Genomic DNA, 18,278 nt, shown 5'->3' on the forward strand with positions numbered 1-18,278 from the left:
TATATCTCATTATATATATATATATATATATATATATATATATATATATTTCACAAATATTTATTTTGTCTGTTTATTAGGGCCCGAGCAACGATGGTGTGAGGACCCTATTAGAATTGCTCTTTCTTCTTCTTCTCCAAAGTGAATCGCATTTTTGAGAGTCTAAACATGCTCCAAAAGTCATGAAACTTTGCTCACGCGTCAGAAGTGGCGAAAATTTACATCTGATATGGGTTTCAGAAGTGGGTGTGGCAATATGGCTCGATAGCGCCACCTGTACACATTCAACGGAGTGCGCCTCGAGCTACGTTTTACGTACATGTACGAAAATCTGTACACACATGTAACACACCATTACCTACAAAAAAGTCTCGTGGTCCAAAACCCAACAGGAAGTACGTTATTTTCAATTTCCTGTACGATTCTTGTGCGGTTTTTGCCATTTCCAGGCCTCGTATTTTGACGAACTCCTCCTACAGTTTTAATTGGATCATCTTCATATTTGGTGAGGGTTATCTTAAGGCCTTTGTGACGTTAAATTGCAAAGAGCTTGAGTTTTCGTCAAAGGGCGTGTCCCTGGCGGCCTGACAAAGTTTGATATTTCACCATGAAACAGGAAGTTGCTGTTACTCAGGCATGCAGTGTCCAATCTGCCACAAAATTAACAAATTTGATAATTGATGAATGAGTCCTGTCCTGAACACGTATAAATGCCCATATTCGGTTATAGTCATAGCACCACCTGCTGGCAACAGGAAGTGAGATGTTTAACACTGTGATGCACTGTTAGCAATGCAGTAAAATATGCCATTGTGCTAAACATGGCAGAAACATGCTTAACAATGCTAGCAACACTTACTAAGTGCTAAAGCATGCTATTAATGCCATCAAACAGGAAGTTGTTGTAACTCATGCATACAATGTCCAATCTGCCCCAAACTTCACATGTTTGATAAGAGTCCTGGCCTTAACACATCTAAAGGCCAATATTCCATTATAATCATAGCGCCAGCTGCTGGCAACAGGAAATGACTTGGTTTACACTAAGGTAAACATGCAATGTCTGGTCTGCCCCAAACTTCACATTTGATAAGAGTCCTGGCCTGAAAACATTTACATGCCAATATTTAGTTATAATCATAGCGCCACCTGCTGGCAACAGAAAATTACTTGGTTTACACTAAGGTAAACATGCAATGTTCGATCTGCCCCAAACATCACATGTTTGGTTTGAATACTGGCCTGAGGACATCTACACATCAATATTCAGTTATAATTATAGCGCTACCTGTTAACAACAGGATATGCTATGCTTTACACTAACTCAAACATACCATGTTAAATCTGCACCAGACTTCACATGTTTGATAAAATTCCCGGCCTGAAGACATATACATGCCAACATTCAGTTATAATCATAGCGCCACCAGCTGGCAGCAGAAAGTTTGGCACATATAAATGACTTTTACATATTCCTCCTATATTTTCCACTTTAAATGCATGTTGCCCTCCGTTTGCGGTTTTCCTAAAGCCACCGGGTGGCGGTGAGCCCAGGTGCGAGGGCCCTTTCATCGCTGCTTGCAGCTTTAATCAGTCCTGCTTCTGCTGTTTGCAGGCATGGGGTGCAGCCAGGAAGGTCTCCAAAGATGACTGGCTGGAGTGGTTAAGACGTCTTAGTGTGGTCTTGCTAAAAGAATCATCTTCACCTGCCCTGCGCTCCTGCTGGTCTCTGGCACAGACGTATATACCACTCGCTAGGTAAACTTCACCTTTTCTGCCTCTGTTCCTCTGTTCAGAAACCCATCCGTTTAACAGAGATGTGTCACTGGTTTCGTCTGGCCAGAGTCTTGGTTCCTTCGACACACTATTTTCCTGTTTATACTGTAAAACTACTTTGACACAATCTACATTGTAAAAAGTGCTATATAAATAATGGTGACTTGACTTGACTTGATTGCCCACATTTTCAGTAGCCTTAATTCTGGAATTATTTTCCCAATAATTTTCTCCAAAAAAATTAGTCCAGTAAAAAGTTCTAAGACATGAACCAAACTAACAAGCTCCAAATTAAAACCAAATGTTATAAACTTGGCATATACAAACACAAAATTCGAAAAAGTCAGAAAGCCCAAAAATATTAGGCAAGACAAGGCAAGTTTATTTATATAGCACATTTCATACACAGTGGTAATTCATTTATTAGAAAATATTTTTTTTTTATATAACTCATAATTAGGAACCTCGCAGGAGGACTCAATGTCCTGGTTAAAGCCTGATTTACATTGAAGCCTACTTTGGCCAAGAACAGATAACTTGGACCAGTGTTAATTTCATTTACAAATAATTTTCATCAGAAACATTTTTTTACAATAACTAAATAAAAACCTGTTTTAAATGATAAAAACTATGACGGATATCTGTTAACCTTTTCGTCAACGAATAGAAACAAAAAGAAAATGCTTGGGAGGGACAGTTTGGGAAAAAATCTAATGAATTAATCTCCTGTCTCAAAAAAGGGTTAAAAAATGTCAATGTCTGGGGAAAAAGAGAAGAGCAGACATTTGGAAAATTTGAAAAAATGATCGAGTCGAATCATATGTTTGGGGGCGGGGCAAAATACATTTCCAAGAGTTAAGTCAGCCATTCGACAGTCATAATTACCGACGTTAACACAGAGGGAAAATATGTAGCCTAACGGACGCCTCGCAGATACAAGAATAATGTTTTATGTTTTGATTAAAAGATAGTGTGCGAAACCCTAAGAATTCACAACGTTTATTTACAACAGTGCTCTCATTATAAAGTTATGTATATAACAGTAGTTTTTAATGTTCTGCATTTCTGTTTTGAGCTGCGCGTGCTGAAGATGACCAGTAGAGTGAAGCATTTGATAGCAGGTTTTTAATCATTGGGATTTAACTCATCATTTATCTCATATAAAATACGCTTCGTTATTTATACAACATAATGTTAATATTACAATGTATAGGCTATCTGCACAAAATGCCCCGAATGCACGAACGTCTGTTCAAAATCCTCCTGTGAATGAACTCCTTTTGTGGATGCGTTCTTCACGCAACAACGTGCAGAAACACAGCAACTAAACTCTAAAAATTCACGTTTTATTATAATAGTGTTCTTATGTACAGTGGGGCAAAAAAGTATTTAGTCAGCCACCAATTGTGCAAGTTCTCCCACTTAAAAAAATGAGAGAGGCCTGTAATTTTCATCATAGGTATACTTCAACTATGAGAGACAAAATGAGAAAAAAAAAATCCAGAAAATCACATTGTAGGATTTTTAAAGAATTAATTGGTAAATTCCTCGGTAAAATAAGTATTTGGTCACCTACAAACAAGAAAGATTTCTGGCTCTCACAGACCTGTAACTTCTTCTTTAAGAGGCTCCTCTGTCCTCCACTCGTTACCTGTATTAATGGCATCTGTTTGAACTCGTTATCAGTATAAAAGACACCTGTCCACAACCTCAAACAGTCACACTCCAAACTCCACCATGGCCAAGACCAAAGAGCTGTCAAAGGACACCAGAAACAAAATTGTAGACCTGCACCAGTCTGGGAAGACTGAATCTGCAATAGGTAAGCAGCTTGGTGTGAAGAAATCAACTGTGGGAGCAATTATTAGAAAATGGAAGACATACAAGACCACTGATAATCACTAAACCTCGATCTGGGGCTCCACGCAAGATCTCACCCCGTGGGGTCAAAATGATCACAAGAACTGAGAGCAAAAATCCCAGAACCACACGGGGGGACCTAGTGAATGACCTGCAGAGAGCTGGGACCAAAGTAACAAAGGCTACCATCAGTAACACACTGCGCCACCAGGAACTCAAATCCTGCAGTGCCAGACGTGCCCCCCTGCTTAAGCCAGAACATGTCCAGGTATCATAGTTGTCAATATTCTGCATTGTTGTTTGTACTGCTTGCGCTGCGCGCTGAATAGATAATCACCGTAGTACTAGGGCTGCACGATTAATCGAAATTAAATCACAAAGGCGATAAATCGCGATTAGGCAGAAGCTGCGATTGTCATGCGTATCTTTCAGTGAAGCACGGTTCTGTGATCAGCAGTAAATCTCCATCCGGAGGCCAGAGGGCGCTCTCGCACAGAAACTCCAAATACGCCTCGCAGAAGAAATCCAGGAAATGCCTATAGCGGTAGCTGGATAAACAGAAGATTTAAATGCTTTCATTGATTCAGCGTGACTAATAAGCACACCACTATGACAATATATGGTTTATCTGAGTTCGTCTTATTATAATGTTTATTATAATAAAGTATATAAACAGAACCAGCTTTACTGACGAGATACGCATGACAATCGCATTCGATTAATCGTGCAGCCCTATGTAGTGCTACAATGAAGCTCTTTACTGCAGCGCAACTCAACCAAATGCATCTTATAGGCTACGAGATAAATAATATATGCACAATATATATAAACCGGCTGAAATGTTTTGAAATCACTTGTACCCTACCTGATTGAAAAAATCCAGTCTTTCACTCTGAGTCTTATCAAAGATTTAAATCCCTGCCGCCAAAACGCTCCTCTGTCGGTCACGGATTATGGAAAGTGAAACTATAGTGGTTGGATTTATTCACGTACGTTAAACATTTTTATTAAAAGCTTGTTTCTTTTCAGATTCTTATTTACAGCATTATCATAATAGGCTGCATATTAACTTACTGGGAGAAAACCAGTAGTTCTATGTGAAATCAGTCATTTGAGCACCCCCATATAGCCAAAATGGCATGATCATAACACCTCTGCGAATATTCGACTGAGATTGATAGTCGAATCAGGCTCCTCCTATCGAAGCATCGAATCTTCGACTATTCGGGGTCACCCCTAGTTCACATAAGCACAGTCAAGACAAGTCACCTTTATTTATATAGCGCTTTTAACAATACAGATTGTGTCAAAGCAGCTTTACAGTATTAAACAGGAAAAATGTGTAGTGATTTACTGACAACAGAATGCCAGTTGAATTTCAATTAAATAGGGGCACAGCAGTCTTTGCTAAATGTTGTTCAAACAATACCAGTGGGGGGGAAAAAATTGTGTGTTTATGTTCTCTCTTCACTGTAGGGATCTTTTTAATGCTGCATTTTTATCATGCTGGTCAGAGCTCAGTGAAGATCAGCAGGATGAACTGATACGCAGTATTGAGCTTGCTCTGACTTCTCAGGATATCGCTGAGGTCACACAGACGCTGCTTAATCTTGCAGAATTCATGGAGCACAGTGATAAGGTCAGTAATGAAGTCTATAGACTTTTGACAATGTCAGGTCAATAATCAGGCCAGAATTTCAAGTTATACAAATCAAGTCAGGAGAGGAAAGGTTTAATAAATATTGTGAATATATAATATATAAAAAACAATTGTTTTATTGTGTTTTTGCAAGTTTGAACACTTCTATTCTAAAAAAGAACATACGTTTACTCTCTCTTCTTTTAATATCATTTGCAAATGAAGGGTGCTACTTTTTTTTTTTTTCTTCGTGGTGGGAAAAAAACATCAAAATCTAAACTAAATGTAAGATGTACTGATTTTCTCTGGTTCAATATCTGTATCCTATCCAGAGAAGTCACTAATGTTAATAAATGTACATTAATTCGGTTTTACAGCATGAGTAAACCCAAATGGAGCACTATAGTTTATTCTTCTCCTGCGCACTTGGACGATCACATTTCTTTCCATATTTAGTATGATCTCATTGTGTTGAAAACCGAATGAATGGTGCATTTGTTCAGTTTTATTCCAGCACAACAAATAGAGCTCACACCCTTCAGTAGTGACATGGCAAATGGGCAGTAAAGTTAGAGAGCTGTGAAGTGAAGAGTTCACGCAGTGAGGGTCGGTTATATAAAAAATTTTGGGCTAGATGCTCCATTCTGTTCTGTTCTGGCCCGTTTAATATACTATTCCAGACAGTTCTTCTCTTCTATATCTAAGGTCTTGCTTTTCTGTTTTTTTCTTAGGGCCCACTTCCCTTGAGAGATGACAATGGAATTGTTCTGCTGGGAGAGAGAGCTGCTAAATGTCGGGCCTACGCCAAGGCCCTGCACTACAAGGAACTTGAGTTTCAAAAGGGCCCTTCACCACTCATTTTAGAATCCCTCATCAGGTAGGAAACAAAAAAACTTCTTAAGTCTGAGGATAGTCTAGACGCCTAGATGGCTTTATTTCATTTTACTCTATATATTTTACTTAAAGGGATAGTTAATTTATCTATCAAAATTCTGTCCCCATTTAAACACTCTCATGTCGGTCCAAACACGTATGATATAGAGGTGTTTAAGGTTAACTACATGAAAACAAAAATTACATTGCCACCCATTACAGTAACCACTAGAAGAATAAGCACTTCTAGGTTTTTTCAGACAATGGATTTCTTTTGAGAACTGTTGCTGTCTGAATTCAGTTTCATCAAAGGATCAATGCAGATAATCAGAGATCAGAATCAGAATCAGAATGAGCTTTATTGCCAGGTATGTTTACACATACGAGGAATTAGTTTTCGTGACAGAAGCTTCCACAGTGTAACAGAATGACAGTGACAGAACAAAAAACACAGATAATAAAAATAAAAAATAGAACAAGTAAATAAGGAATAAAAATATATAAATTGACAATTGTGTGTGCAGGTATATTACAATAGACAGTTTTTTTTTGTATGTACAGGTACTGTATATTATGTGCAAATTTGAGGTGTAGGCTGAGTATGAGTGTTAGATAAATAAGTGTATGAGTGAATAAATAGTGTGTGTTCCACGGTTATTGTCAAGTGTTCATGAGATGGATGGCCTGAGGGAAGAAACTGTTCCTGTGTCTGGTCATTCTGGTGCTCAGTGCTCTGTAGCGTCGACCAGATGGCAACAGTTCAAAGAGGGAGTGTGCTGGATGTGAGGGGTCCAGAGTGATTCTGCCAGCCCTTTCAATCTCCCCTTTAGATTTAATATGAAGCACAGTGATAAATGTAGCATGGGTACTGATGCGTAGTTTAAAAAAAAGGGATGCGCCACCCAAAAGTGAAAACTCTTTCATTTACTCACCCTCATGCCATCCTAGAAGTATACGACTCTCTTTCTTCAGATGAACACAAACGGAGATTTTTAGAATAATAATCCATTTCTATGAGTTCATGCAATGCAAGTGGATTGCATGACGCAAAACCAGATTTCATTTGCTTTTGAGTCATTGTTTGGGCCCGACCTGCTCTACAAAACTAGAACAGCATGTTTGTTATGGAGTAGTATATAGTTAGGAATGTTTGACTAAGTCTTAACTAATCTAAGATGGACTAATCTTCAATTCTGAGCTCATCCTTATGTCTTAGTGATGTCTGTTCTCGTCATTGTTTCCATGCACCTTTTTATTTTACACTGCAGCCTTACAGAGTCCTAGAACTGTATTCCCCCCCCCCTAATTTGACTCCTTCCTCTTTTAATCTATTCTGTATTTGGCTCGTCCCTCCCATGGAGCTGTTTCTAATTTCATAGGACTTAAGGAGTGCTTGAAGATAATTTCAATGCATCCCAGCTGCCTCCACCTCTCCAGTATTTCCCTTCAACACACACAGTCTTAACAAAGGCCTTTGTTAGCTGTGCACTTATTTTTCTACTTGAATTTGGAAAAAATCATGGTGGGTTCCCTTTTGTCAATTGGTAGTTAAAGATAACTTTTTAGTCTCAGGTCACAATCCTCACTTTTTTTAGATCGTTTTAGAGCAGTGACTTTAATTTGCTTGATTGAGCTAATATCTTTTTGGGAAACTCTGATTACTCCAAAACACAAACAGTGCTTGAAATTATTACTGAAAAGCATCTGCTAATTTAGTTAGAATAGGTAGAATTGATTTTTCTTTGCATTATCCACAAATGTAAACTCTCGGTACATTTCAGAATGGAATCGGTAATGATCAGCTGTCTAGTCAGGAAGCTTGTGATTGTGGACAAGAGACTTCTCGTCTAACCCTTACCCTATGCACCTTATGAATCTTCCAATCCCGCAGACGGCACACCCGAGACTCACTCACTGGCTAATTCATATTGCACACATAAATGGTTAGAGAAATTGTCGGTTCTTGGTCAGAAATTGCCGGTTCATGGTCAGAATAAATTGCCAGGGACATCTACTTTACAACTCTTAACTGTGAAGAATGACTATGTGAAACAGCACACAGGTGGCCATTGCATGGCTCTGTGCCATTCCAGTGTTATGAAAGTGCTTATATTTGTTGTAACACATGCACATAACATTTGTTGGTGATTTTTTTTTTTTTTTTGTGGTCCAGGTCAATTCAGTATTGTTTTAATATTGTTTCTGTGTCTGCTGTTGGGAATGTGTTTCTGAGCAGTGTTTGTCTGTGTTTGTTACTGAATGTGCTCCACCTTTGTCAAAAGAATGCATCTCTGAATTAGTAACAAGGCATTTTCTCATGAAACTTCAGCTAAACTTTGGAGACTGAGCCAGTCCTCGGGCCTGATACTGATTGTGTTCTGTTTCTTGGGTCCTTGGTATTGTTTTGTCTTGTTTGTGTTTTATCATAATAATACAAGAACAATCTTTTGTGTGGTAAAGAACAAAGAAGCTAAGAAATGCTGAGAAAGCTAGAGAAAAAGTTTGTTTGTTTGTTTTCCGTGATTTGTGATGAGACTTGTTTTTTTTGTTTGTCAGATGATAAAAATGTGATTATAGTAGAATATGGTTGGATGTAGTCTTTGAATTTTTTTTCTGGGTTTTTCCTTAATAAAAATACCAAGATCTAAGACATAACCTCATAAGGGTCTGCAATAGGGCTGCACGATAAATCGCATGTGATATTTAATGCGCATCTTGTCAGTAAAGCCAGTTCTGTAATCAGCAGTAAATCTCCATTACGTGCGTGCTTTCACATTTTACTACACAGAGCCATTGTTTACTACACAGAGCCATTGTTCACTGACAAGCTGCGCAAAACCACGATCATATTTTGCGCAGCTTGTCAGTGAACAACGACTCTGTGTAGTAAATGCTGCTCCATCTGAAAGCACGCACGTGATGGAGATTTACTGCTGATTACAGAACTGGCTTTACTGACAAGATGCGCATTAAATATCACATGCGATTTACCGTGCAGCCCTAGTCTGCAATGACATGAAGGTAATTAAATGATGACAGTTTCCATTAAAACTATTACTAATAGTAATCAAATGATTAAAGGTTCCTTTTTTACTTTTGTGCCATTAAATCATTTTATATACTTTAAGTCCCTATTTGCTTATTGTTCTGGTGCATTTACATTTTTCTGTTCTTTTCTGTTCTTAGTACTTTCGGTTGAAGATTTGTACATTTACTAGCACATATTTTTCCGCTTGGCTGCTTCTGAGGGGACTCTTGAGTGACAAACCCCTAAGCTGTAGAGTTTCGTGCCGGGTCTTCTATGACATGAAGAACGGCTTTGAGAAACAAATTGTGTCAACCAGTTGGGCACAGGAAGTCCTCCAATGCACTGAAAGGTCATGTAAGGTCATACAGTTCCTGGAAGCATAACCTCAACTGGACCTCCCAGAATGCACAGAGATTCTGCACTAGCTGAAATTAAATGGAATGTGCTCATGTTAATCAAGCTTTTGTGTATTATCGGAAGAAATTATTCGATTTATGTTTTCAGGTGATGGTTTGATATTTATGGTTATTTCTTGGTGAATCACCTTCACCTTGCTGTTATCTTTTTTAATTTTTTGGTTGTCTGTTAGGGGTCTGTGGCCATGCTGTCTGCATAACCTGGCCGTGATAGTTGTATGAATCAATCTTGACAAAGATCATATGAATTCTGAGATCGACAATCAAGGCAACAACTGCTTGAATGTTGTGTGTATTTTGTGTTTATTCATGTTTGTCACTCCCGCTAATTGTGAATTCCTTTTTGTTCATTTTGTACTAAAGCAGACACAGTATTTAGGTAACGCAAAAAGGGATTTTTTTTTTTTTTTAAATACAATTTATTAATCATCCAATATTTTACTTTGTACACAGTTAATTTTGCTGTACCAGTGAATTTACTATAATGTCTAGTCTGAACTGTCAAATTGTTTGTAATTGTACATTTTGTGTGAATGGCTTACATCAGCTTGTTGCTTTCAATGATCATGTGCATAAAATCCTCTAGAAAAAGCTAAAGAAAATTAAATATTTAAGAGATAAATACCATGTATAAAATGCAATTTACAATCAAACATCATTTCATCACATATTCAGCCCTATCATTCTGTTATACAAATGCATTCCCCCTGAAAAAGTTTGCCCAGTTTAAGCTGTAGATTATGTGGATCTGTTGATGCCAAGGTTTAGTGGTGAGCAGGAACATAAATTGAGTTTTGCCAAGTCTTTATGGTACAAAGCTCTGTGATCGGATCTTCATCTCCACGCGTTTCAGTGAGTAGTTTGGTCCATGCCATCCGTACCAAGAGATGCCATCTGAATTCTTGGTATGTGACCCATAGCGGTGAAACACACCATTTAGATTTGAGTCAGTGCAGCAGTTGTACCAGTATCCACCTGTGAAAGAAAGCCAGTAAGGTTACGTTACAAAGTTTGTTTCCACAGCAGAATATTGTGTGGTGGGTGTTTGTTTTTACCTTGGCGAAGTTGTGCGCAATTGTCCACACACTTGTCATTGTCTTTGTTTTTAGTGCTGAAGTTGGTATTGTTGTGGTAGCGCAGAGAGTCACCAGCATTTCCTCTGTAATTGGCAATGAAAAGCTTGTAGCTATTCATCTCGTTGCTCACTGTAAAGAAGCCATATTCGGCATAGCGTGTCTCACCCTCCCAGTCCTACCAGAATAGAAACAAATAACATACAGACTGTGTCATAGAAGAAAGCTTGCTTTAAGCCATGTTGACTTTAAATATTCATGGATTCATATTCCTTTGAGACATTCTACATTGCTTTCATGTATGTGCATACTTGCCTCCATCTCTATTCTCAGCACTGTGGGCTGTCTGGTCAGACGGAAGATGTGTTCATTGCCGAGCCAGAAGTCACCACGGATTGTACCAAAACCATTCTTGTACTGCTTCCAGTCACGGTTGAAGCTTGTCAGACCAATCTTGCGTCTCTGAATGACGGTCCAGCCACCACCATTGTTCTCCATGTCACAAAACACCTGGAGAAACCAAAAACATTTGGGGATTCATGACAAATCTTCTTTCAAATTGAACACCCTGCTTGTATGAAAACTTCATGAAGATTCAGACTTACATTTAGTTCAGGTGTTCCAAGGAAGTCATCTTTTGGTAGTTTATACTCTCCAGAAATTTTGTAGCTCTTGTTGTAAAGTGATGCACAATCATAGATAGCATCTAAGGGAGAGAGAATTCTTGGTTTAGGGTTTCAAAGCCAGGTGCTTTTGAAAAACAAGGGATTTCAACCTAGTGGGATCCACCAACAGAAGACACTTCAGTGTGCTTTAAGCTATGTGTGTCTGTGCAACTAGCACTTTCCTAACAAAGCCTCACTGTTTGCATGTTTGGAAGTGGGAAAAAGGAAACACAGCATGACAAATGACTAATTGGGTATTAAACTACAGCTTTGCTTCATGCTTGGTTTAAGATCTCTTTCTGGTTTAAAATATTAATAGTCCAGTAGTTTTTTTTTGGGGGGGGGGATGCTCCATCATTCTTGTGGGTTCAGAGTAGGAATCACAAATTACCTGCTGTGACTTGGCTACTGTTGTAAAGCCAGACATTCCTGCACATACTGATTATTACCTACTAATTACCTCTAACTACTGCCCAGACATTTCACAGCTCCTTGGGTACAACTATGTTAATGGTTCCTTAAATTAAAACGTGTGCGTTTGAAGAATTCCATGTGCGTGCATTAAAGCATTCTGTTCTGATGCAACTAAACGGCCCTTTGTTTTTATTTTCCTCTCTAACTTTCTTGTCACATGCTACGGTGTGATGCACTTTGCTGTAAATTTTGTCTTGGTTCTAAAATTTCTCAAATCTCACTCGCTTTAAGAAATAAACATACAGGGAACGTATAGCTAGAATAATCACTGAAGCCATATTTACATTAATCTTTCCTTAAACATGAGGTCGGCATTAGGTTTAGATGGGCTACATTATCCCATAACTTAACAGGACATCCATCGATGCTCTAAGGTATGTCAACAGCCAGCATATGTGACCTGTGACCCCTGCTGAGTGCAGAAAGTAGAGTAACACATGGTGTGTGCTTGAAACTAAGCATTCCAGCACACGTTGAGTTGTGTGGCAAGACTCACCTGAAGTGCTCTGCTGTGGAGCAGATTGGGCAGCCTGCAGCTGCATGATTTCAATCCGATTGTAGATTTCTGAATACTTGCTCTCGGCCTCTGTGACCCGGGCCTCTTGCTGCTGGTTAAGCTTTTCCAGCTCCATCATCTGCCGCACGACCTTCATAAGATCAGACTCCTGCTTCTTGCTCATTTCTTCCAGCATGCTGCTCAGGTTGGCCACCTGAACCTTCAGGGAGCGCACCTCATCGCAGCATTGTGCTGGTTTTGCTGGTTTGGGTGTTGCCAAGTTCTTCTTGAAGGAACTCTGAGCCATCGCGTGACCTAGGAGTAGCAGCAAAAGAGTCAAGGATGTAGCTGTCATCTTCACGCTTTTCGTTATTATGTGCGGAGAAAGTTTGAGTGGTCTGTCTTGTTTGTGGTCTTGTCTTGTCTGTCTGTGTTGCTCTCTTGAATACTTGTCAGATGAGAGGGCACGAGAAAAATGTGAGAAGAACTCTTTAGAATGACGTTTAGAACTGTAGAATATTCTCCGGCCAGAGGTTTCTCTTCTCTGCACTTCAGAATCAGATGTCTGCTCACACCGAGGGCCTGCAGCGGATGCAGCTTAAATATCTTTTCATGTGTGCTGTGCCCTCCCCTTTTGGCCCACAGTCATTGACCCCCCCTCCACCTACCACCACTAAGCCCTCCCCACCCTTTCCCCCGGTGAAATTTTTTCCTCCACCTCTTGTCTGGTCCCACCCATCAACACGTGTGCCATGCACCTCACAGTACTTCCATTATGTACAAGCAGAGTTTGTTTGTATGCAGAAGATTGCATGAAGATGCTTTGTTCTGTGAAGGTCATACATTGTCTGATATTCTGATCATTTCTTGTAAAGAAAAGTGCCCTTCCATGTTCACAGCCCTGTTACCGAAGAGAAGGACTTGTGAGAGGAAGCTGTGCTTTCTTCCATTCTTTTAATTTCTTAGAACCAGCTTGTAATTATTGGAGTGAGTGCTAGGTGAAATGCTTTCTAGCTTTTAATCCAATTAAAGGAGTGGTTCTCAATTTTTTTTCAGGTGGTAGACCACTTCAGAAGACCAATTAACTCTTAACTTAAGTTTTTTCATCAATCCTGTCTTTAGCTACGAGCCATAATTTTGCCAAAATGTTGCTGTTTTTTTTGTTTGTTTTTTTTTTCAGTCAAATCCTTTTTATTTGTATAGGGCTTTTGATAATACATATTGTTTCAAATCAAATTAGCTTTACAGACAATGATGTTAAAGTTTATAATATATTAAAATCTTATTATTATTGAGATTTCAATAAAATGAGCATCTAACTGCCTCCTCATAACAATAATAATTTTTTTTAAAAAATCTATGCCTTCACTTTTCTGTTCTCTAATTATCCTCCTATCCTAGATTTTTACTATTTTGAACATTGACTGAAACCTTGTATAATAGGCGCATCTTGTGTTTATTGCCATCTTATGAATAATGGCTTGTTGTATTCCTCAAGTGTAAGTCACTTTGGATAAAACCAAATGAATAAATGTAAATAATGAACTAGATTACTATTTTAGACTAAATGAACTGACTCTTAAGTGACTAAAACATTACTGGATATCAGAAACCCCTTATCATAAAATCAGTAACAGTTAATTCTTTGGACTGTGCTTTTTGTTCAAATTCAGTTTTGTTTTTGTTTTGTTTTTATTACCGTAACACCGTGACTATACCGGATGTGAAAATTGTCATGCTGCGCAACAACAGCTAAAGTCTGTCTGCACTGGATGTTGCAAATCATTTGAACTTTGTGTCAGTACGTCATAAATAGAACGAGGCAGCAGTTTACTGTCGTGGATTTGTCGTGTTGCATCATGATTGCACTGATTGTAATGAGTCCTATAGTGTTTTGTCACACCGCGCCGCTCGCGTCTGTTCATTTCATAATTTGTCAGTGTCAGCCTAAAGTAAGTTCGCGCTGTACTGAAGTGATTGACAGCTTCCTTATTAAGGAAGATCTCTTTGTTCACTTTCTATATATAACTTGTTCACAGTTTGAATAATTTGAAGAAAAAAAAGCTGCTAGCTAGAACACGGCAAAGTTTCTGGACTGACAGCCATTTTTAAATCAAATCCATAACTGTGATGATTGACAGTAATAACCATGGCAAAAGACGGGACAGAAAAAAATGATACTATTTGCCAAAATAGATATGTGCACTAAATCTTGGAGTGTAAGTGCCAGTGTTGGGGAGTAGCTAGCTACAAGTAGCGACCCTACTAGCTTAACTACATTTTTCAGTAGCTTTATAGTAGTGACGCTACTTTTAAAACAGTGTAGCTTTTCCTGTAGCTAACCACTTTTTCCAGCAAGTAGCGGTGTAGCGTGACCAAACGCTACATTCTGTTTTGCGTTCTGACGAGTCACGAGCATGTAATGTATTGAAGCAGCAGCGCAGCGTCGTCTTCTGGCGATATCACAAACTAAATTTGTTCATTACTGCCATCTGTTGTAATATCACGCATTGCGCGGCTTTACAGTCTTTCCACCGACAAGAGATCGTCTGATGATATTGCAAAGGATGTACTCAGGAGTGGATATGTCCCATGAATCAACTGTAATTTACGCAAAACAAAGTCTACGTCGAAGACTTAATGCACACACATGTGGTGAATAATAGCCTTTTTAAACTGATAAATTTTTGTTCTTTATTGCACTCTATATCAAATGTCTATTTTGCAATCATGAAAGGCCATAATATAATCTGTGCATCACAGTTTTGTAATGAACACTAATCGAACAGTAAATAAAATCGCGATATAGTAGTGTGCTTATCATTTGGCAAAGGATGGTTGCGGCGGGATTCACGCAAAGTGCAGTGTTCACGATCGCAGCTGATGATTGACGTCTCCATTCACAGTCAGTAAATACCGCATGGGCTGTGAGTTTAACCTGCTTATTTTTTGACTCGTCCGTATCCAGTTTAAGTTTAAGTTTTGATCTTACATTGGTGTTACGTTTGTAGCAATATACTAATATAACTAAAATAACTATTTAACTATACAGTATTTTATTATTGTGTGTATCGAATAGTTTACAGAATCAAATGTTTGGGACACTTTTTGTCATTGAAATGGCTTGGAAAAGTGTCCCAATCAACCTCAAGTCACCGTACTCTTTGAAATCATGATTGCATTACAATATGTTGTTTTAAACCCCAAATATTTTACTTGTAACTTCATTATAATTCTTAATTATTAATTATTTCATTATTTGTAATGTTAATTGTAAAAAAAAAAAAATAATAATAATAATAATTTTAAAAAATTGAAAGTAGTTTCAATGTAGCTAGCTACTTTTTGATAGTAACTTGTAGTGTTGCTAGCTACTTTTTCAAAAGGATAGCTTGAATGTAGCTTAACTACTTTAATTTACGAGTAGCTTGTAGCTGGTCAAGCTACAGTTTCAGAGCAGCTTCCCCAACACTGCTAAATGCAGACTAAATAGACCTGCCACTTGTTTATGTAATATATAATGTGTTTCTCTGTTCTTAATTTTATTACTAACATTTTGCTTAATCTTTTTCAAACAATGTTTACTTAATATTTGAAGGCTACATGCTGAATCACAGGTTCTCAACTCTTGCCCTATATATATATATAGTGGTGTGAAAAAGTGTTGGCCCCCTTCCTGATTTCTTATTTTTTTTGCATGTTTGTCACACTTTAATGTTTCAGATCATCAAACAAATTTTAAATATTAGTCAAAGATAGCACAAGTAAACACAACATGCAGTTTTTAAATGAAGGTTTTTATTATTAAGGGAAAACAAAATCCAAAACTACATGACCCTGTGTGAAGAAGTGTTTGCCCCCCTGTTAAAACTGTGGTTTATCACCCCTGAGTTCAATTTCTCTAGCCACAACCAGGCCTGATTACTGCCACACCTGTTCGCAATCAAGAAATCTCTTAAATAGGACCTGCCTGACAAAGTGAAGTAGACCAAAAGATCCTCAAAAGCTAGACATCATGCCGAGATCCAAAGAAATTCAGAAACAAATGAGAAAGAAAGTAATTGAGATCTATCAGTCTGGAAAAGGTTCTAAAGCCATTTCTAAAGCTTTGGGACTCCAGCGAACCACAGGTAGAGCCATTATTCACAAATGGTAAAAACATGGAACAGTGGAGAACCTTCCCAGGAGTGGCCAGCCGACTAAAATTACCCCAAGAGCACAGCGACGACTCATCCAAGAGGTCACAAAAGACCCCACAACAACATCCAAAGAACTGCAGGCCTCACTTGCCTCAGTTAAGTTCAGTGTTCATGACTCCACCATAAGAAAGAGACTGGGCAAAAATGGTCTGCATTGCAGAGTTCCAAGACAAAAAAACGCTGCTGAGCAAAAAGAACATAAAGGCTCGTCTCAGTTTTGCCAGAAAACATCTTGATGATCCCCAAGACTTTTGGGAAAATACTCTGTGGACTGACGAGACAAAAGTTGAACTTTTTGGAAGGTGTGTGTCCCATTACATCTGGCGTAAAAGTAACACTGCATTTCAGAAAAAGAACATCATACCAACAGTAAAATATGGAGGTGGTAGTGTGATGGTCTGGGGCTGTTTTGCTGCTTCAGGACCTGGAAGACTTGCTGTGATAAATGGAACCATGAATTCTGCTGTTTACCAAAAAATCCTGAAGGAGAATGTCCGGCCATCTGTTCATGACCTCAAGCTGAAGCGAACTTGGGTACTGTGTATATATATATATATATATATATATATGTATATTGGCGCTGACTACTGAAATTTTGGTACCGTGGCAACACTAATGACAGGTTTATGTTCCCTCTTATTCAGACAACAAAACAAAACAGATGTCATGGAGCTGGCTTTTTTTTCAGAAAAGAAAAAAAAAACACTTATAGACAAGACATGCTCTTGAAACAGTAATGATACTCTTAAGAGGGTGTTAGGAAGCTGTTTACGATGTCATACCGCTGTGTGAGACTGCAAGTGTTTGATATGGAAAAAGAGTCAAATGGCAAAATATTCTAGACACAGGGACTTTACATGCAAAGTTTTATTTTTTTTTACATTTCGCCAGTCTGATTAATATTTACATATCTTTGCACTGTGTGTACATTGCAATGTTATCAGATTCGCTGGAATGTGTATATGGTGCCCAATTTTTAAAAGAGAAAAACAGATTTGTTTCTGAATATATTTTATTGCAGAAAATATATTATTCGGGAATGTGCTCCACAACTCAAAGGTACTATTAGCACAGCTGAAGTCAATGAGGATGTTGTCTGATTGCCATCGGCCACAGCCAGACGTCCAGATGTTTTCAGCAGCTTTGGGAGCTTCAGACTGTCGCGAGACCCCAAGTGTCTGCTAATTAACGTTCTTTAGTACATCTGAAATGTGTTCAGGTTGATGAGCAGCAGTTTCATCCTAAGGTCCTAAATCAGTGTGCCTCTGAAGTAGGGCTGGGTATTGTTCAAAAATTTTCGATACCGATACCTTGACTTCGATACCGGTTCCTGAACGATACTTTTTTCGATACCAATTTTATGAAATCTATTTGAACAAGATTACATTATCTAAAAAAAAACCTTTGGTTTTATTTTTCAGCTTGATGTTTATACAGAAACAAAGACTCATCTCCTGAGCCACTGCACAAAGGAACAAAATGTAACTAACAAAAAAGCAGTGCAAATAGTTAATAAAGCTCAAATAGTCTTCAGTTTACACATCTGTTAGGCTACATTTACACTAGTGCGTGTTTGTTTTAAAACAGAGACAGAATCGTCATTTCTATTCATTTTCCACTGATTTACTGATAAGCATTAGCAGTTTCTAGCGCTGTCTGCCTGTGCTCTCTCTTCCATGATCGCTGCTCTGACTCAGAGGTTATAATATATTTAATTTCATCAACAATACATGGCCAAAACACACACGGCAATCGGAAGTTATTACAAAAACTTGATGG

General features: G+C 38.3%; 2 protein-coding genes across 2 annotated transcripts in view; one reads left to right on the forward strand and one right to left on the reverse strand.

Moving 5' to 3' along the window:
• Positions 1 to 18,278, forward strand: part of LOC107594963 (serine/threonine-protein kinase mTOR-like) — a 139,001-nt gene that overhangs the window by 42,617 nt on the left and 78,106 nt on the right. Inside the window, exons 26-28 of the mRNA XM_016285202.1 lie at positions 1,616 to 1,758; positions 5,113 to 5,275; positions 6,007 to 6,152. Coding sequence (XP_016140688.1) covers positions 1,616 to 1,758; positions 5,113 to 5,275; positions 6,007 to 6,152 — 452 coding nt within the window. The remainder of the gene's footprint in view (positions 1 to 1,615; positions 1,759 to 5,112; positions 5,276 to 6,006; positions 6,153 to 18,278) is intronic.
• LOC107594962 (angiopoietin-related protein 7-like) lies at positions 10,005 to 12,863 on the reverse strand. Its single transcript, XM_016285201.1, has 5 exons — positions 12,301 to 12,863; positions 11,271 to 11,371; positions 10,981 to 11,175; positions 10,648 to 10,843; positions 10,005 to 10,567 (listed from the first exon to the last, which is right to left on the reverse strand). The coding sequence occupies exons 1-5, from the start codon at positions 12,653 to 12,655 to the stop codon at positions 10,398 to 10,400; spliced, it is 1,017 nt and encodes a 338-aa protein (XP_016140687.1). The 5' UTR covers positions 12,656 to 12,863; the 3' UTR covers positions 10,005 to 10,397.

This window comes from Sinocyclocheilus grahami, unplaced genomic scaffold (assembly GCF_001515645.1).
Source record: "Sinocyclocheilus grahami isolate Dianchi unplaced genomic scaffold, SAMN03320097.WGS_v1.1 scaffold194.1, whole genome shotgun sequence".
Taxonomy (NCBI): Eukaryota; Metazoa; Chordata; class Actinopteri; order Cypriniformes; family Cyprinidae; genus Sinocyclocheilus; species Sinocyclocheilus grahami.

Excerpts from the sequence above, each read along its gene's own strand:
- LOC107594962 (XM_016285201.1), bottom strand. The coding sequence starts at position 12,655 with ATGACAGCTACATCCTTGACTCTTTTGCTGCTACTCCTAGGTCACGCG. Across the intron at positions 11,176-11,270 it reads TTGGAACACCTGAACTAAAT|GTGTTTTGTGACATGGAGAA; the intron begins GTAAGTCTGAAT and ends TGGTTTCTCCAG. Across the intron at positions 10,568-10,647 it reads TTGCGCACAACTTCGCCAAG|GTGGATACTGGTACAACTGC; the intron begins GTAAAAACAAAC and ends TTTCTTTCACAG.